General features: G+C 47.1%; 1 protein-coding gene across 1 annotated transcript in view; it reads left to right on the top strand.

The window, feature by feature from the left end:
- LOC144741932 (ankyrin repeat and BTB/POZ domain-containing protein 2-like) overlaps positions 1 to 17484 on the top strand; it is a 36088-nt gene extending 18604 nt beyond the window's left edge. Inside the window, 27 exon segments of the mRNA XM_078624426.1 lie at positions 5173 to 5272; positions 8011 to 8091; positions 8094 to 8134; positions 8136 to 8153; positions 8155 to 8222; positions 12139 to 12294; positions 12380 to 12440; positions 12443 to 12547; positions 12649 to 12687; positions 12690 to 12746; positions 12834 to 12887; positions 12889 to 12930; positions 13398 to 13499; positions 13974 to 14041; positions 14043 to 14111; positions 14357 to 14634; positions 14706 to 14785; positions 14787 to 14810; positions 14812 to 14886; positions 15675 to 15780; positions 15929 to 16021; positions 16089 to 16186; positions 16260 to 16301; positions 16303 to 16329; positions 17023 to 17170; positions 17274 to 17361; positions 17409 to 17484. Coding sequence (XP_078480552.1) covers positions 5173 to 5272; positions 8011 to 8091; positions 8094 to 8134; positions 8136 to 8153; positions 8155 to 8222; positions 12139 to 12294; positions 12380 to 12440; positions 12443 to 12547; positions 12649 to 12687; positions 12690 to 12746; positions 12834 to 12887; positions 12889 to 12930; positions 13398 to 13499; positions 13974 to 14041; positions 14043 to 14111; positions 14357 to 14634; positions 14706 to 14785; positions 14787 to 14810; positions 14812 to 14886; positions 15675 to 15780; positions 15929 to 16021; positions 16089 to 16186; positions 16260 to 16301; positions 16303 to 16329; positions 17023 to 17170; positions 17274 to 17361; positions 17409 to 17484 — 2196 coding nt within the window.
- The last annotated feature ends 1808 nt before the right edge of the window (positions 17485 to 19292 follow it).

The raw sequence follows: 19292 nt of genomic DNA, 5'->3' as shown, positions 1-19292 counted from the left end.
ATGCCATGTAAAATGGTGCCAGACGTTAGACACATGAGAACTCGCCGTTCCTTCACATTCACCTCATGTCGGAACCTGGTAACGAGCGTCTTGCTGTGAGCAGTGAAGTGTGTGGGTGTTCTGACTCAGTGGCGTAGGGAAGCCTCCTTATACGCAGCTGATATGGTCACTTCCTCTTTTAGCCCCAGCTGAGCGCCCACCTCTGACCCATGACTCTTTGCAGCCAGGGTTCACCAGAGGTGTCAGGGAACATCGACCAGACCACGTCACTGCTGATCGTCCCGACAGTGATATATCACACTCAGACATTTGTGTGTGTGTGTCCTCGTACACTTACGAGATTGTGAGATTAATGATCTTTTGTTGGCTTTTTAGTCTGAATCCTCAATTTGGAGGTTTCAGGAAATAGTCCTTTGGATCCAAACCATACAACTTAGACAACTCAGGCTATGAATGCTTCTCTTTCTCCGCTAACTGCCCTTCGATAGATCAACTTAGTTGAAAGACACACGCCACCTTGTGTAATGAGTGATTATTTTTAGCCCAAATACTAACGGACCACTTCAACTTCCTAAAAGCCCCTCTGTCCCATTTGAATTCTGTTTAGATAAGGATCATGAGGAGGGTCAGCCAGAGTCAGCAAACAGAGATATTTTTAACCCTGAGTGCTGAAATGTTCCTTTTACCAAACTGTAACTGACTCAAACCTAATCCCACTGTTATATGCACCCATAGGAAACACAAACGTTTGATTCTTTGCCTCTAATAAAAGGTTATTGTGTGTCTTGGAGAGAAGATGTGTGTGTGTGTGTGTGTGTGTGTGTGTGTGTTGGGGGGGTGGAAAAACAGGTGTGTTTAAGCCTTTACTGATGGGAAAACAGTGCTGTGAGCGAGGGATCACATCTGGCCCGATGACTTCACTGACAGAGCAAGAGTATGTGTTGTATGTGCGCTCCAAAGGCAGCGTGGGGGTGATACACACCCTAAAACAGCCCTGTCAAACGTTGAACGGTTGTTTCAGGAACAAGCCTAGAGGCTCCTTGTCTGAAATCACAGCCCCGTTGTGGACAGGGGACGCGGCTTTGAAGCCCCCTCACTCTCTGATCCATCCACCCTGTAATGAATGAAGAAGCTGTTAAAGGAGGCGAGGCAGGAGTCTGCTCATCGTACCCTCCTGTCTTTCACACACTCTCGACTGTAGTCAAAACAAATTAGCGCTTGCAGACTTATTACATTTCAAGAATGTACTTTTATCAGAGCTGAGTGGTGGGAACAGAAGCTGTGAGAGAATCAGGTGACACGCAAACACACTCAGCACTTTTCAAGGTCTGAAAACGGAGTCACCACATGCTTGTTGTGTATCGAATGCAAATCTGATCCTACGTTCTAAAGGGGTTGGTGTTCTATTGTTCAGAACTATCAATCACTATTTGATTTAATCATCAACTCACGTGTGCGATGTGACATATGTTATATGTGAAAGATGAATCAGTGTAGAGGTCCTCCATCACTAGACCACTAGACCTACCTAGACCTAGACCTAGTGTTCACCAATAACATTTCCACTTTTATAACACATTGCATCTCATATTCATTGGACTTATAAGCCTGACTCCGTTCTGTGACTGAACTGGTCAGCTGTGTCATCAGCAACAGTTTATAGGTGAATACCGTGTTATGGCCAAAGATGACTTGAACTATTAAAAATGTGCTGCTTCAGTCCTTTCCTCAGACATTTACTTGAACCTTGGCAGATGTTTGTGCTCCAGAGTGTCCTTCTAGTCGTTGGAGTGATATGACTCATGAGAACACCTAATGAGAAGTGACGGCTTGGCTCAGCTCCACTTTTAACAAAGCAGGAAGTAGCGCCTGTGTTTCTTCTCGCAGTTTGTTCGACAGTGTTGTGAGTGATTGCTCGGCCGAGGGAGTTGTAATGGTTGTGGGGGGTAGTTTGATGGGCTGGGGACTGCACGGGCGTTGTGGTATATTCTAAATATGATTTGTAGCCGAGATTCCCACATGACATTTGCAGGGTCAACCTCAGCTAAGAAACCATAATGACTGTGAAAAGAATCAATCCCTTGTGCTACTTATCTTCCCCCGCCTCACCCAGTCACTGTGTCACGTATTGCTGTCCTCTCCTTTCACTGATATTTCTGTGATATTAGTGGTGGATGTGGGGACAGTGTTTGGTTGGATTAGGAACCTACATCAGGTCCAGATGACGTAAACTGGGGGTTCAGTGGTGAACAAGCTGCTGGGGTGGTACTCTGGGAACTCTCAGAGTGTGTATTCGCCTTGACTTTAAAAGGGGTGTGGATGGACAAATGAACTGAAAGTACCTCAACATGTCTGTAGTAATTGTTTTGAAGGATTTTTACATAAACTCTTGATCATCACTGGTTTGCTATCTAACTAGTGTCTAATCCAACTAGACTTGAAACATCAACTTGGCATTCTTGGTGAACACAGCATTAGAACATTTGTGTATTGCAGTGGGCAATGGTGTGTTAAAATGACGACCACCTGCCAGCACACACCCTCATACCCTGACACTAATGGGACATAATCTCCTTGAATGTCTGTAACACCTCTGCAGGCATTTATCTCCCTGACAAAGCTGTAATCAATGGGCTCTTAGGACATGCAGTGCTACTCTGGTGGCTGTAAAGTACAGTAGTATACAGACAGATTATGAGATGGAGATGGATGTTAACACAATAAATGATTCCAATAATACTTTAATGTTCCACATTAGAAGCTACAACTAATGACTATTTTGACAGTCAACTAGTCCGATTATAACTGCACAAAAAAAATCAACAGTGGCTGTATGTTGGGGATGTGTTTAAAGTTGTGTACAGTTTTGTTTGTGTGACGTGTCCTTTGTAGCAATAGCACTCTGCTGGAGGCAGCCATTTCCATTGTACTGGAACGGGGGGGTCAGCACATATTATACAAGTCAGATGGTGCCTAGAAAGTACGAGAGGGAGGGAGGGAGGGAGGGAGAGCTGTTACAGTTTTTTTACACGATGTCCTGAGGCAGCACAACTGTCCTTGTCCAATATCTGTAATTCTATTGATGCGGTTTTCATAAACAAAGCACAGCTAAAAGCAGAAGTGACCCTCTCCCTGTATGTGTGTGTGTGTTTGTTCATGAAGGTCGTACATCGTTTGTAGCACCACAATTACATTCCTCTGAGTCTTTATAGAGCAGCTGTTATGCAGCCTTACATCCAGTTAATGTGATACTGTCACCCCCTCTCTGACTGAGCAGTAAAGACATAAATGCTGTGTGTCCTAGTGTCAACGGACAGGTGACGCCATGTTGCAGATTAGGCTGTGATGGTTTCTGATGGTTTCTGATAGCTGTGTATGTGATAATGCTCTGGTGGTCGTGTGTGTGTGTGTGTGTGTGTGTGTGTATGTGTGTTGTGGTGAGTGTGTGTGCGTGTGTGTTGGCTGGGAGAGCTTTTGGTCATAAAGTCTGCATCATGGAAGGAACAAAGCCATAAGCCTGGTGATGGACACGACAAATTACACTGCTCCACAAAAAACACAAATGACTCAGGGCAAACATGAATAACGGCGTATTGGCTCCACATTTTCACACGTGTTCATATTCAGATGCTTGTACAAATACTGCTGATATGGATTTCTTCAGCCTTCTGATAAGGCCACACCATATTTGTGGGTTCCACTGAGGACACAACTGCACGAAGCACATGCAAATGTCATTTTAGGGAAGGAAGCCCATCGCTTAGGAAAGAGCAGGGAGTATGGGAAAGTACAGCCCCCCCCTCACACACACACACACACACACACATCGCTGGCTTTGTAAATAAATCACAAACCTGCACAGATCACCTTTCCTCTTCCCACTCGTTTCCGTTGGCTTGGTAGACCACAGTTTCAGAAGCCAAAATAAAGATGAACTTGTGGGCACTAACCACGATGAGCCTGATCAACTAGCTGCGCTGTAGCTTTATGTAACCACATATTGCTCCTTGTTTTGGGACAGGCAACTGTAATGAAGTTGTCAGAGATGGAGCAGAATGCCCAACAGCACATCACAGTTTTTATTTATTACAAATGGAAAACAATAGCAGGGTGGCTACTGCAGCCAAATACAGATAGAGGACGACATCTGTGGTTACATAAGGCAGATATTATCTCTTTGGCAGGAATTGTGTTGGATGTTAGAGGTACATGAAACACTGTAATTTGTGTTGTGCATTCTGTGTAGGGAGGTAAGATACTGTTCAAACCTAATTGCATTTCATTTTTGTTGAATTTACCACTGGAAAACCTCTGTGAACATGAACCTTTGAGTTGGAGAGAGAAGGCTTTAGTGAACACGTCTCCAGGGAAACTGTCTGAGGAGGAAATACCACACTAGTCCAAGATTGACCCATCACAAACATGGTAGATTAGTAGTACTTTCAGTGGATTTGTCTCGTCCTTCCTGTCTTAGAATAATACATATTTATTTATACTAGAGAAAAAAGTTTCGTAATAAATGCTCAATTATGATGGTTCTTTTTTACTACTGCGGATAATGCTGTCAGTGAGTCCTTCAATATGTCCCGTTGGGTCTTTGAAACTCATCATTCGTAAAGTGTTTTGTTTTCTTTCATTCATACTCTGCAGTGTGACTCGTTTCTTCCGTCATCTGTGTGTAAAGAAGGTCAAAGAGGTGGTGGGGTCAGTGGATCCTGGTGGTCTTTGACCCCTCCCGCCCTCTGTTGATTAACGATCCTCATGCCAACTTTTATTTCCAGATATTTCCTTATTTGCTCACGTCGTGTATTCACATCAACCCCCATCATCACCACCATTACAGGAAATCTGAGTTTTAAACACGTCTTTGTGTGTATTTGTGAAGTGTGGTGTGCTATTTGTTTTACCTCGTACTGGCCTGATATCAGTGTGTGCTGTGTTTACTTTCCTGACGTGTTGTTTTTGTGTGTTTATTTCGTGTTACCCGGCTTACAAATACACTATGTACACACCTCTGACAATGTTTTTTGGACTTTTCATGGCTCAGCAGTGGTTTGATTTTTTCCAAACATGAATATATGAATCCTAAATCCATTCCTCTCTGTTTTTGTCTGCGTAGAGTGTTCTGTCTCTGCCCGGCCCATTTTCAGTCCCTACACAGAGAACCAGCAGACGTCGGTGGACTGCAGAGAGGATGCCTATGCTCAGCTGGAGCTGAGGACGCTGGAACAGTCGCTACTGGCTACCTGTGTGGGCAGCATCTCTGAGCTCAGTGAGTGGGCCTGTGTGTGTGTGTGTGGTGTGTGTATGTGAGAGAGATTTATGTTAGCATTAACACAAGTGATCTAATTGCATGTTAATGCTCTGGTACTCTGAATGCGTTCTCCAAATTCTTCCACATAGGATGAAAGCTAGAACTGGACTTTATTTGATGTCAGTGTGGAGCTGCATGTGTCATCTTTGAAGCTCGAGCTCAGACTTTTTGTATCTCACTGTCTTTCTGTGTGTTCCTCTAATGCAAAGTCAAAGATAAAATGTATTTAATTTTCTTTCAATTTCTGTAAATTTCTCTTCACATTTTTTTGTTTCAATGTCATAGACACAGGGACGTTGTCTCGCACACAGAGACACACAGTCAGACTGCGCTGCACATGTGGTCTGGTTAAAATGGAGGCTGTGATGGGGTAGAAGATGGGGAAAGAGGGAAAGGAAGTAGGAAAGTCAGAGGATTAAGTTCAAGGATTGAGTACATAGCGGTAAGACTGGGGTTTGAAGTGGGGGAGGGGTCCAAGGGGAAATGATGGAAAGGTAGAGAGCGTGAAGATTGAGGCTGTTGGGACGGGGAAGGGAGGAGGAGGGGTTTGCCTCTCCACAGCAGCTAACACTTTGCCATTTGTTCCTCTAGCACAAGGCCACCGTTCATACACCACTGTCGTTAGTTGGGCATTAAGAACGTGTGCACACTCTCAGACACAGTAACACTCTTTCTCTGGCTGGCTCAGTGCTGTCTTTGTGCCACATCTCTCAGTGGTGTGAATCTGGGCAGGGCTGGCATCTGCTTCAGATTGATTCCTGCCTACAAACACACACACACACACACGTGTGTTCGCTGATTCGCGTACTCACAGCAAAAACACAGACAGCCTGGCACTCTCCGATCCCTCCTGGGCCCATGAGGACCAGGCACACAGAGACACATCTGTACTGAGCTGCTCAGTGCTGCTGGATCTCTTTACTGACCTGGACAGAAACGTGCAGAGACACAAACACGTGATGGATAATGATTGGTATTGGATACGGGGACACTTCAGCTCAATAAGCATAAGTGTTGGAAAACACAGTGTACCCAATAGATCGGCTACAAACTATGCTTTCCAGGCACATTTGAGTATTCTCAACTTTTTCTCTGTGGTGGTCTTCCAACAGTTTTGAGAACCTCTCCCTGCTAACTTGGGGAAACATTAAAGATCAGGACTCCTCAAATAAATGACATTCAAAGTGAATTGCCATTCAGACTCACACAGAGTACCGATGAAATTACTACACAATATGTTTTCCCATTGTTGTACCACCTAAACTTCATTACAATGGACAAACATAAATCAGTAGGCTGACTCCCATATACGCTGCAATCTAAGAATGAGCTATTTCATGTCCTTCTGACTCCTAAAGCTCAGTTTTGCCTCGGGACACAACACGGGCTTAAAAGCCAAGGAGAGGCTCTCCATCTTGGGTAAGAATTCCTAGGAGACCTCCTGGAGGACTGCTGGTGATGGTTTACACAAAAGAGGCCCTTCAGCTTTAAGTGGGGTCTGTTTTGGAAGGACTACCCATATCTAACCCCCTTGAAGCTCCAAACCCTCTAATATACACGTATATGCTGCTGAGGTTCCCAGCCTCGTCCCCCCCTGTGCAACCTTCCATTCACGGTAATCTGGTTAGAGATTAACCCGGGGGTAATTATACTAAATGAGCGTTACAAGATACCAAGTTCAACTTGGCCTCACTCCCACCACTGCCCTCCTTGCCCCTCCTCCACGTCCCTTACCTCCTGTCGGGAAACAACTGATATCTACTTGTTGCAGATCGACAGCCTCTGACACGTTTCCGTTTCATGTCTGCTCAGTTCTGTGACTTCAGCTTACATTGACTCCTTTCAGACGTGAAGTGTAGGTTTAATTAAGTCAGTCACACTAATGTTTTCAGTGGTTAGGCCGTACATGGTTAATGGAATATTCAAAGATTTGTTCCCAGTCGAAACACATCACCAGAATATTTGGAAAATCCTTCTCATAATTTACTTTAAATGAAGTCCCTCGACACAAACCTTCCCATAGAAACTGCGAACGTGCAGCATGTTTTACTCCAGTAATAATGTTTGACTTTTTAAATCCCACACTTCTCAAACTTTCAGAAGTGTTTTAAGAGAAAACTGTCAGACAGACTGCTGATCAGTCTCTTCTGCTCATTCATATTTTGGCGCGTATTGATTTTCAAGACCAGCTCCGAGCTTGTCGAGCTAAAAGCAGTTTTCCTCCAAACTGTTCAAGATGTGATGCAGCCTGGGCGTCACTGCTCAATCAGCCACTGATGCTACCATCCTTCTTTCAGAAATGTTGGTCTTTACGTGCACGTCGGACATCTGTCAGGGTCGAGTGCAGTGCAGAAACAGCTGAACGCTTCATTAGGGGCTGTGATCTAATGTCTGTCAGCCTATTAACCCTCGTGATTGAAGATAAATGTCTGTTTAGACTGGACGTCTGGCTGTGCTTACTGATAATCACGCTGCTAATGGCAAATACCACCACAGACTTGGGGGAGAAGAATGGATAAAAGAGGGGAAATGTAAGTGGTTTAGGAAAAGGGGAAATGCAGGTTGATTGGAAACACACAGCGTTTTTATAGAGAACAGAGATCACTATTTCCCTTGTTGTTTTTACCAAATGGAGAAAAAAAACCATCTATTTAAGCATCTCATGCTGATGACACCCTGTCTGCGTGTTGTTCCAGGTGACTTGGTGTCCCGTGCGATGCATCACATGCAACGTCTGAGCTCAGTGCGTCCGGGGCTGAGTCCAGCTCGCCACGCCCGTCCCAGCAGCCCGTGTCCTGGTCACCTGACGCCCTCCACACCCCTCTACTACTTCCTGCGCCTGCCCACAAATGGAGTCCATGGAGAATCCCAACTTAGATCCCCCACGCATGGCGCTCAGCAAGGAGAGGTGGGAGTCCAGCGTGACCACAGGCTTGACAGCGTATCACTGTGAAAGGCAGTGACACCTACTTTTCTAAATATTCTACTAATCAAACCCTTATAAAATCGACACTTGGATAAGTGTTAATTTTCGTGCAGGTAAATTACAGGTGAGAAAGAGCCTCCATCTGATAGGAAGGTGAATTGCACCTTTCCAGTGTGAATGAGGCGAAGCCTGCTGGTTTAAAGGATTTTAAGAGGTGCTAATGACCTGTAATTCTGTTAGCGGCTCCTCAGATCCTCTTTTAATACCTTTGTTGAACAACTGGGATCGTTCTTTTTTTTCCAGTCTTGACACTGTTTTTTTTTTTAATTCAAATGTGCTGGTTTGAACAAAAAGGAAGGTTTTCCTGGCTGCTCCTAACCTCCGAATGTGTTTCAGGAAATGAGGTCTTGTTGGATTTCCATAGAAAGTGGCGAGTAAAGTCTCAGCTATGTTGGAAAAGAAGTGTTGAGCGCTCACATTGCCTCACTCAGAGGCTGAGTGAAAAAGCTGGCATGTCCCTCTGAGGCGAGACTTTGTGTTTGAAATGTCACTGCTAAGCGTTCTCTTGTGGAAACATTAACTTGGCTCTCTGTCTGATGTTAGTAATCAAGAACAAGGATCGGAGCTCCCTCTAAAGAGCGTGTTCTTCAAATCTGCTGCTTTGCTCGTGGGCTATTCTTTCTTCAACAAGCACATCTGTTTGTGCTTGTTCGGTTTCGTTGAGGCTGGGAAACCCGTGTAGTCACGTGAAAGATTCTGTGCTTAAATCTTCTAAACACACGTACATGTGCCAGCTGGCTCCCAATCCTGTGATGACGGCCAGACGCCCTGTAAGCCAGCGGAGGTGTGCCTCCTCATTAGCATCAAAGAAAGGCCGAGCTGTGAATGTACATGCCCAACTGCTCTTCAAGGTGCCTTAATGTTGGCTGTTTATCACCCTGGTTTATGCGCTCAGGATGAAAGGTTTCAGCATTCTTGTGTATTCCTACTGGAAATGAACCGGTTTATTGTTCAGTCATGAGTTTCACTCCATGTTTCCCGTGTCTGTCAGTGTTCACCTAAGGGGCAGACTCAGGTGAGAGAGCAGAGCAGTTCAAACCTGCTTGTCATTACACCGTGAGCACCTGGCAATGAGACAGACGTCTGTCCCTTTGGGCCTCTCCGTCCCTCTGCTTCACCGTCTATGGGAAGTTTGTAAAATCTGGGGTGGAAACTCAAAACCAGCAAGTCTGTCTGGGCCACATCACCAACGCTGAGGGAGCATGGGGAGAAGCCGGATCCCTCAGGACGGCAGTTACTGTGGAGTCTTTTATGTTTGGTACTTTAAACAGCAGTCAGCACTGTATTAACTCAAAAAAAAGATAGGTGTCAATTTGATTGGATTGCAATTTGATTAAACCGACTGCTTCAGATCTGTCGGAGATCTCTGACTTGACTTGGAGCCCAAATAGTCATTTCATGTTTGAGTTGTAAAGAAAGTTATGAATGTTTAAAAATGATCCTCGGAGCAGACCTCAACCCCTCTGCGTCCTCAAAGGGCAGAGGAGCACACTAATGGGCAGATGTGTTACCGTGATAATGCGTAGCGTACCTCTGACCACAGGTACTCCACATCAAGTTACATTCCCTTTTATGGCCTCACTAGAGGAGTAATCTGACCCCAGATCAGTGGCTAAACTGGACCAGTGCAGCCAGTAATGGGTCTGTTTTAAGAGCTGATTGTAGTTAGCGTGAACTCATTCACACACCCTGACCACCATTTTTAAACGCTGACTGTCATTTTTCGTCCGGGCACACGCGGCTGAAGAAGTCAGCGCGAACATTTCTATGTTGTGTGATGACTGTGTGTGAACAAGCACGGGGTAGGTTGTCGATGTCCGTCTCTGTGTCTACTACGTCCTGCTGCTCTCAGTGTGCAGCCGTACTGTGTCGGGTCAGCCGACTAGCCAGAAGTGCTATCTGATTTCAGTGCTAACAGGCATCCAGTCTTTGATGAAGGCTGAAGTTTGTGTTACAAGCTGAGGGGCAGACGTGGGGTCAGGTCGGTGTGTGTGTGTGTGTGTGTGTGGGGGCAGTTCAGATAGAAGAAAAAAGGAAGTGAATGAAAGTACCCCTCTCCTGGTGATGGACAAAGTGAGAGACCAGAGACAACCTTGAATGGATCAGCGTTCACAGCTGGGCAGGGCTGATGGAGCTGCGTTAGAGCTGGATTAGTGGCTGCGTAGTGCAGTACATGTCTTGAGGCAGTAAATTGGCTGGGCGGATGCCTCTGGCAATGGAGGAGACAGACACAGACACACTGCAGAGTCAGGATGTGTTGAGTGGAGCCCGTTAAGAGGGAGTTAACATTGATCCCCAAGCCCACCTCCTCCTCTTCTTGACCCAAGAAGCACAGCTTTCTTATCACTCCCACACCTGTGGTGGTGTCCTCCAACTGCCACCCATCCCCCCTTCTTCATGTACTTCCCCAGCACTCCAACCCGCCTTATGTGCCCTTATCAGTCTCATCAGACCGTCCTCCTCCTCCTCCTCCTCCTCCCCTTCCTCCTCCTCCTCCTCCTCCATCAGCCTCCTCGTCTACTTGGTAACTGGCTGGCTGACAGAAGTGTCCCTCCTCCTGGCTGACAAAAGCTGGAGGATTAAATAGACGGCAGCTTTGAATGTCTCAGATGGTTTCCGAAGTCACATCTGCAATGCACTTACTAAACACAGAGTAGAGATGATGGAAAACATCCTGTTAAAAACCGTAGGTGTTAAGGTCCATGATACCCTGAACATCAATGTCCTGAAACCTTGAAGTGAAACACAGATGAGGAACGAGAGCTGGTGCTAATTGAAATAAACACAAAGAATGACTGTAATGTAACTAGTTTTCACAGCACAGATGTTTAAATGTGGATTCATTGTGTGCATTTGCATCCCCTTTAAAACAAAGGTGAGGCCGCCGCTAAGAATAACTGCACCGCAGGAGGAAGGCACCTTAGTAACTCATGATGACACCGAGTCAGTGTTAAAACAATGATTAACACTTGGGACTGAAGCGGCGGAGGATCAAAAGCAAACACTCACAGAGCTGTTCCATTGTTCACAGGCACATATGGCCAGAGGAAAGCATACAGAAGAAAAGGATTCATGGTAGATAGCGACTAGACGTGGCAGATAACGACGTCACCAGTGGTTTCTGAAGGCGTTTGAAGAGTTGACGGGGACAATGGAGACACATACAAAGAAGTCACAGAGTCAATCAATCCATCAGCATTCTGCATCCCTCCACTGATGCTTATTCTTGTGCTCCTCCGTGATGAGTCAAACCAGTGTGATCTCATCTATTTTTATCATTGGTTTGCTCTGAAGTTTAAATCTTCCTGTCTCCTATTGTTGTTACAATCCATCTTTAACCAAATCAGTTGGTTCTGACACAGCAGGTTTTAAAATGAGATCGGTGTCGTGAAACCACTGCAGCATTTTCTTTATCAAATCAGAGTTCTCATTTTGTACAAGACTTAACATGAATCCTGAGAATCCGGGAACGTATGGTGATTAGAAAGCTGGAAAGTAGTATGTTAGTGTGTTGTATAGAGTGTAAAGGCTTTAATCGTGTTTAATCTAGTTGTATGTGTTCCACTTCCATCACAAACTGATGGATAGGGAAAAAAAATAGGTGTCATTCCACATACAACTACACCGTAACTTAAATTAAATAAATGACGCAGCATCTGTTTCTTGTAGCTTCTAACTTCCTGTACGCAGCGCGGAACTGCAAGTGGAATGTGCAATGAATTTTGAGCGGTCACCGAATCCTCCACGGAGGCCATTGATGGGTTCGGTGCTGTTATCATAGTCACACACTCACATCTGTGTCTCGTATTAATGAAAATGTGATGTACGTTCTTCACAGGCCTTTCCTTTGCTGCCGCCCTCTGATGGAGTGGATGAGAGTGGCCATAGTTCACCGCCGAGCACCGCAAGAGTCCTGTTGGTCGGACAGCGATGATGTCAGACAGACTGCAAGGCTGCTGCTTCCTGGACTCGACTGTGAACCACGACAGCTGAAGTAAACGACAGCACCCCACGCTGCTGAGTTTGTGACCGTGAAAAGCTCCCAGCAGACCCTCTGAAACCGTTTCCGTCCTCCACAGGCCTGAGTGTTGCTTCAGCTCCTTCAAGCGCCTGGACTCCAGCGCGGCCACAGACAAGGTTCCACCCTCGACCTGGGATTCCGGATGCTCAACTGCGGACGCACGGATCTCATTGGCCAAGCCATCGACCTGCTGGGGTCAGATGGGGTCAACAGCATGGACGACCAGGTGCCGATCATCTGTCTTGTGTCTGCGTGTTGACGGTAAAATTACAGCTGTCCCCTTGAGAAATGACATTCATGCCTCACCTCTGTCCGTTCCTCTCTTAGGGCATGACGCCTCTGATGTATGCGTGCGCAGCTGGCGACTGAGGCTCTTGTGCAGATGCCTGATTGATGCCGGAGCCAACCTGGATGTAGCGGTAAATATTCTCAACCAGTTCCAGCCACAGATCAGTGTGGGTGTTTTCATCTTCTTCTGTAACACCCGTTTGCTCCGTCCTGCCAGGTTCCACCTTGCTCCCCCGAAGCACCCGTCCGTGCACCCGGATAGTCGACACTGCGGCAGCCCTCACCTTCGCTGTGCTGCACGGACACATCTCTGTGGTGCAGGTTAGAAACACACACACACACACACACACACACAACCCCTCTGCCCATTTTTCTGGTAAAATAAGCTTTCGGGACGGTTGGACTTGCTCATCACACACTAAAGTGCCGCTCTGAGATCGGTTATTCTGTGTTTTCTCACAGAAAGTGAGCGTTTGTCGTTAGCGCACTATCTCCAACAAGATCGGCATGATATTCTACTCACTTTCAGTCAGAAATTTGTGCACGGTTCTGTTTTCTCGGAAAGTCATGTGACACAAACGGTCCAATCCCAGTTGTTGCCTGCGAAGGTCTGTCACTGCCAGCGTAGTTCCATCTCTGGAGCATAAATCAGCTCAGCTCCGACTCCGACTGCATGAACAGTGTCACGCCTTTCACCAGTCAGATGTGAGGTCAGAGGTCAGGCCATAAATGAGTCACAGGATGTCAAACATTGCTTAATGTAACAGATGTGTTGTGTCTTTCTCCAGCTCCTGTGGATGCCCGGGGCCAATGTGGAGGGGGCGGCAGTCCGCAACGGTCAGGAGAACACAGCTGACACCCCGCTGCAGCTGGCTTCAGCAGCAGGTGGAGTAGTCGCTAAATTACTACGTCAAACTGTAGATTTGTGTACTCACAGTACAGGAGCTGGAAATGAAAGGAGGAATGAAGGGAGTGTAAGTGGAGGGGTGGGGTGGGGGGTGGGGGCTGCCTGTGGCTGTTTAGAAGCTCCAAGGCAACATTCCTCTGTGGGCTCATCAGAAACGCCACACCATAGCAGCAGAAATGGAGAGGCATACTCTGCATAGCCGCTGTAAAACGAGCTTCATGTGAATGCACTCGCTTGTTAGAAAGAGTGACGTGGAACATGATCAAAACCTTGGTTTAGAGGAGGAGAAAAGGAGCAGTGGACAGGTGGAGCATGAGTTCATGGGTGATGAACCTCCTACTGTATGTCTGAATACTGACGAAAACCCTCTGATGTACACTACAGGAGTGTGTGTGTGTGTGTGTGTGTGAGGTCGAGGTCCAGGAGAGCGTAAATTAACTTTTTTTTTTTTCTTCAGGCAAACTATGAGATGGTGACGTTGCTGCTGGCCAGAGGCGCTGACCCCCCCTATTAAAGACCCATGATGAAATGCCCTCACGTCGTCTCTCTATGAAGACATGAACTGCTTCAGTCACGCTGCAGCACATGGACACAGGTGTGTGTGTGTGTGTGTGTGTGTGTGTGTGTGTGTGTGTGGGGGGTGTGATGCGTTTGTTATGCAGTGAGGTAGAGAATGGACCAAGGTCCCACTGAAGATCTCCTCACATGTACCGGCCCCCAGCTGCTCGTGTTCTTTGTGTATGTGTGAGCAGGAGCGACCTGGGGTCACATATCCATGGGTTCACGCTCTCTTTCTCTCTCCTGCCCTCCACGTCCTGTTCCTTCCGTCTATCCTGTCAGGAACGTGCTGAGAAAGCTCCTGACTCAGCCCCAGCAGGTCAAGGAGGATGTCCTGTCTCTGGAGGAGATTCTCGCTGAGGGGGTGGAGGGTGAGGAGGCTGGGATGTGCCCTTTCCTCCCTCTCTCTCCACTCCCTAACCCTTCCTCCGGGCCTGGGGCGCTGCCGGAGGGGGGCGTTCCCAGGCTGTGCAAAGCCAGGATGAAGGCTCTGCAGGAGGCCAGCTACTACAGCGCCGAACACGGCTACCTGGATGTCACCATGGAGCTCCGAGCTCTGGGTGAGTATCAGACGGGACACGGCAGCATCTGGTCAGTCCCGAACAGAAGCCTCAACCCGTCCTCCACCCAGGCGTTCCGTGGAAACTGCACGTGTGGCTCGAATCCCTGCGATGTGCTCAGCTGCAGTCGAGGGCAGGGGTCACGCTGTCCCCTCCTCAGAGACTTCACCACCATCAAGAGAAGAGGATTACTGCGAGGAGCTGGTCACCTTGGGCCTGCCCCTCATGTTCAGCATCCTGCGGACCACCAAGGTAAACGTCGACCAGACGTCACTAGTCCTTTAAGTGATGGGGGAACTGAACGGAGGGGAGCAGGACACATTCAGACCCCCCCCCCTCTGACTGTTCCACTGTTCCCTTTTTCCTCTATATTTAGTTGTATTCAGACCCCATAGCTTTTTTGTTTTTTCAAAAAATGGATGAATGACAAATCAGGTGACTTTTTCTGGTGTTTTGAAATCACACATTATTCTGCAGTTTACGTCCTGTATCAACAGAAGAGTCCATGTATAGATTTCTGGCTTATTTCCACTCGCAGAGACTTTGAGGACAGTCCCTACACTGGGCGGTTCCAGAACATTCACCATCGTCACTGTGCTGTTCCCAGGTCCAAAACCTGCAGCTCGCTGGCGTCATTGATTGACGCCGATAGTAATTAAGACCCGTTTGCATGCTTTTCATTTGTCTGTAGTGGCAGCCCAGTGAGAAAAGAACATGTAGACCGGCTCTGTGTCAAACCTGGAGCTCAGACCACTGCTGTTCTGTGCTAAAAAGGATATTTTAACACATAAATAAAGTCTAACTTGAGGACGAACCAGGCACCGTCCTCTTCTGTGTCTCTCTGTTTCCCCCCAAGTGGTCGAGCAGAAGGCCATCCACATCTCCCTGAGGGTTCCCTGTCTCTCTTACTAAGAGCTTTAAACTGCCTGTACAATTAGCGCTATCAGAGTCAAATGTGACATCAGGATTTCAGCGTCAGAGGTGAAACAGAGACTTGTCGTGACCTCACCCCTTCCTCCCCGTTCTTTCGTTTCTCCTAGAACGACGCCATCATACAACAGCTGTCGGGTATTTTCAGTCACTGCTTTGGTCCTGCGCCTCTCCCAGCCGTCCCTGAGATGAAGGCAACTCTCTCAGCCCAGCTGGGTCAGTTCATTTCTACCGTCATAAACACTCCCATTATTTTCACTGTTTCACTCCTGAATGGGACGTAGACACAACAGACTCACAACAACAACAACAACAACAACAACACAACAAAGACACTGAGCGGTGGCTGTTTGTCTCCCTGCAGACCCTCACTTCCTGAATAACCCGGAGATGTCAGATGTGACTTTTGTGGTGGAAGGAAAACCCTTCTACGGCCACAGAGTCCTGCTCATCACCAGCCTCTGACCGGTGAGTGCAGCCCGTGTGTGACCGTCTGTTGGAAACTACTTCACAGGTTTTGACAGGAACTCTCTCTAGATTCAAGTCTCTGCTGGCGACCGGCGGATCGGAGAAAAGCAGCAAGCAGATTGAGATCAGCGACGTCAAATACAACATTTTTCAGGTAGAGGACATGACTTCCTGGTCATTGCCGGTTTTCACTGGTTCTGTAACTGACCCCTTTGACCCTTCTGCAGATGATGATGTCGTACCTGTACTGCGGAGGAACCGAGTCCCTGAAAACTCGAGTGCCCTGACTTGTTGGAGGTGAGACTTCTCAAAGATGTCAGAGACTGACAACGGGTCATCTGTGGCCAGAGGGAGGCAGAACACCTCATCAAACAGAGCAAATGGAGTTTGTCGTAAAATGGAGCATGTGTGTTTGATGTGTGTCGCACACGTGCACCAGCTCCCTGACTCAACTACAACAACAACAACAACAACAACAATGGCTGCTCACCGTGTTTCAGAAGCTGCTGAATGTGATATGTCTGTTCGTCCGTCCACACAAACAAATATCCTTTTTGTTCCTTCATATTCTCGGTGTATTTCTGTGGCAGCGTTACAGCACCACCTACAGGCCTGGCATGTGTACTACAGCATATTCACTGGGTTCGCGTGGACGCACGCATATCTGGAGACGATTCCATGTGTACGGAGAACCTTTTTAAAACTACCGGGGTTCCGTCTCCATGTGGACATGTCCTGATTCAAATCAGCAGCGTGTTGTCACTGCTGACCGGTTCGGACACCCCCTGCTGTACATTACTTGACCCACCTGTGTTGTCTCATTGCAAACATCTACAACTGCATTCAGGGTGAAGATGATGAAGTTCATGTTGCGCGAGTTGTTTGTACGTTGACCTCTAAGTGGACTGAGTAGACCGACATAGATCATCCTCCATGAAGGTCGTCTTCACGGTGTGTTCTGGAATAAACTGTGAACATTGTCTCTTGTAGCTGTTGTCGGCTGCTTGCGTCTTCCGACTCGGGGCGCTACAGAGACATTGTGAACTCATCTGTTCTCAGCACATCAACCTGGATAACGCAGTCAGCATCTACAAGACAGCAAAGGTAACACACACACACACACACTCCCCTTATATGGGCATGTGTAAAAACTGATAAAAATGACGTGAACTCAAACGTCCATTCGAATCTTCTCAAACACTTCCTGTCTCGATCCAGGCACACGGTTCGGTGGAGCTGAGCCTCCTTCTGCGAAGGCTTCTTCTTGCAACAGATGCCCGCTCTGCTGGAGAAAGAGAGTTTCAGGAGTCTGCTGTTGGGATCCTCTGCGTCCCGACAAGGGAACAACTCCACCCCGACGCAGGTCAACCACCCAGGAGACTCCCCTCTGAGGAGCTGGAAGCCACGCTGGCTCGACGACTGCGCTCGCTCTATGTCACTTCCCGGGTCTGAGGACAGATGAAATGGAAAGAGAGAAATCTGTGGCGGACAGAGTGGGACTCACGGACGGGATCGGCTCTTTAGAAGTTGTGTAACCTGATTCTGTGTCGGTCCTGGGGGACCGATCAGGGGTTGATGGCAGTTGTAAGCTCTATGAACAATCTGTTGTTCACATCTGACGCCATTTTGACATTTTTGCAGTGTGCTGCATGTGAAAACAAAGTGTTTCTGGTCCTCAGAAGCTCAGGAAGCTTTTGTACAACTGAAGGGACGCAAGATGGACTCTGACTGATGAGACACTACTGCCCTCTGGTGGACTAACGTGGCAGCAACAAACGCCTTGAAGGTTTGGGGTCGATGGAAACTGTGTTGGGCCTGAAGCCACGGACAGTGACAGCAGACTCATCGGTGGCCATGCTGGACTTGTGGCTTTTCTGCTAATAATTCAGAGCAAGAGGGGAAAATGTTCCATTATGTAGCTGTGTTCTGATTTCTTTTCTTTTCTTTTTTTACAGAGTATGACCAGAGAAACAAGAGTGGGATGGACATTTTCCTATTTAATGAGAAAAAAAGATGTGAGAGTATTTAACGGGGGTCTTCCCTTTTTATTTTGTCTTTAATCCAAGCAAATGATTAATATTATTGTTTTAAAAAGTGTGTGAATAGCTGTTGTTTTTGTAGGTCCACTCCTAACAGTCAGTGATGCTGCGGGTGAATGCGTCCACACAGGGGCAGCAACCAGATCAGACAGGGGATTTTAACTTCATCCGGGTCTGTTTCAATGCTGAATATTGTAATAAACCTACTCCTGGAAAACAAGTGCTGTGCTCAGGATGTGCACGTGATCCACCATCAGTTGTACTTACCATTACTTATATGAACACGCTCAAAGAAAAACAAACCACACCATAACTGAATGAATTTATTTGTTTCAGCTCACAGTTATGTTATATGGGGAGTACATCAGTCAGTCGTGTTCCTGCTCTGGGCTCCAGAGTCACCGGTGTCCTCAGAGCTGCGAGCTTCCCAACAGAAAACAAAATGAGAGGAGGGAGGGGTGAATATGAGGATATTGCTTTGTGTTTGTAGGGCTGATAGCCTCCCCCCTGCGCCTCTTCTACCTGAAGGTAGACGTCCCCCGGACCTCCCGACCTCCAGAGAGTGGTACAGAGTAAAGGAAGCATCGCACAACGTCAGAGGAAGAAGGGGGGGGGATCAGTGGGAGCCAGGGGACAAAGTGAAAGAAAACCAAGGCAGAAGAAACAAAAGCAGAGAGGGTGGAAAAATAAGGACGAGGGTGGGGTTGGCTGGGGGGTGGGGGGTTAGATGTCAAAAGGTAGATTCGACAATCGAGTGAAGGCTGAGAGAAGGAGTGAGTCTGGTATGGAACATTAATGCTAAAGCCATGCAAAGAAAAGCTCGTGTTTGACATGCACACAGCAATACAAGCTAAACGCATAGAGCAGGAATCCCCAGCATGGTCTGAGAAGACAATCAGCCCCCGTGGTGTCGCTGTCTATTTACAAAGAGAAGAAGTACCGGAATGTGTGGTGTCCTTCTCCTCAGGCCGGGCCAACACGCACGATAATATGAAACTGACAAATACCAATAGAAGAGCATTCCCTCTCCAAACAGAGGCTACGTCTACATTCTTAAATCACCTGGTAAATCGTTTTTTTTTTTAAGAGTTCCCACTTGTTCTCGTTCCCTCGTCAGTGAGAGAAGAGATGACTTGTTCACGTAATTCTGTTAAAATCAGAACGACAGAAGAGAAAGCTTTTTTTTCCTCAACGTTGCCCCATTTTTACAAAACACACACG

The sequence above is a fragment of the Lampetra planeri genome, unplaced genomic scaffold (assembly GCF_965212315.1).
Source record: "Lampetra planeri unplaced genomic scaffold, kcLamPlan1.2.h2 scaffold_780, whole genome shotgun sequence".
Lineage (NCBI taxonomy): Eukaryota > Metazoa > Chordata > Hyperoartia > Petromyzontiformes > Petromyzontidae > Lampetra > Lampetra planeri.
Note: the sequence above shows the minus strand (reverse complement) of the source record. Positions and strands in the feature narration are given on the sequence as shown.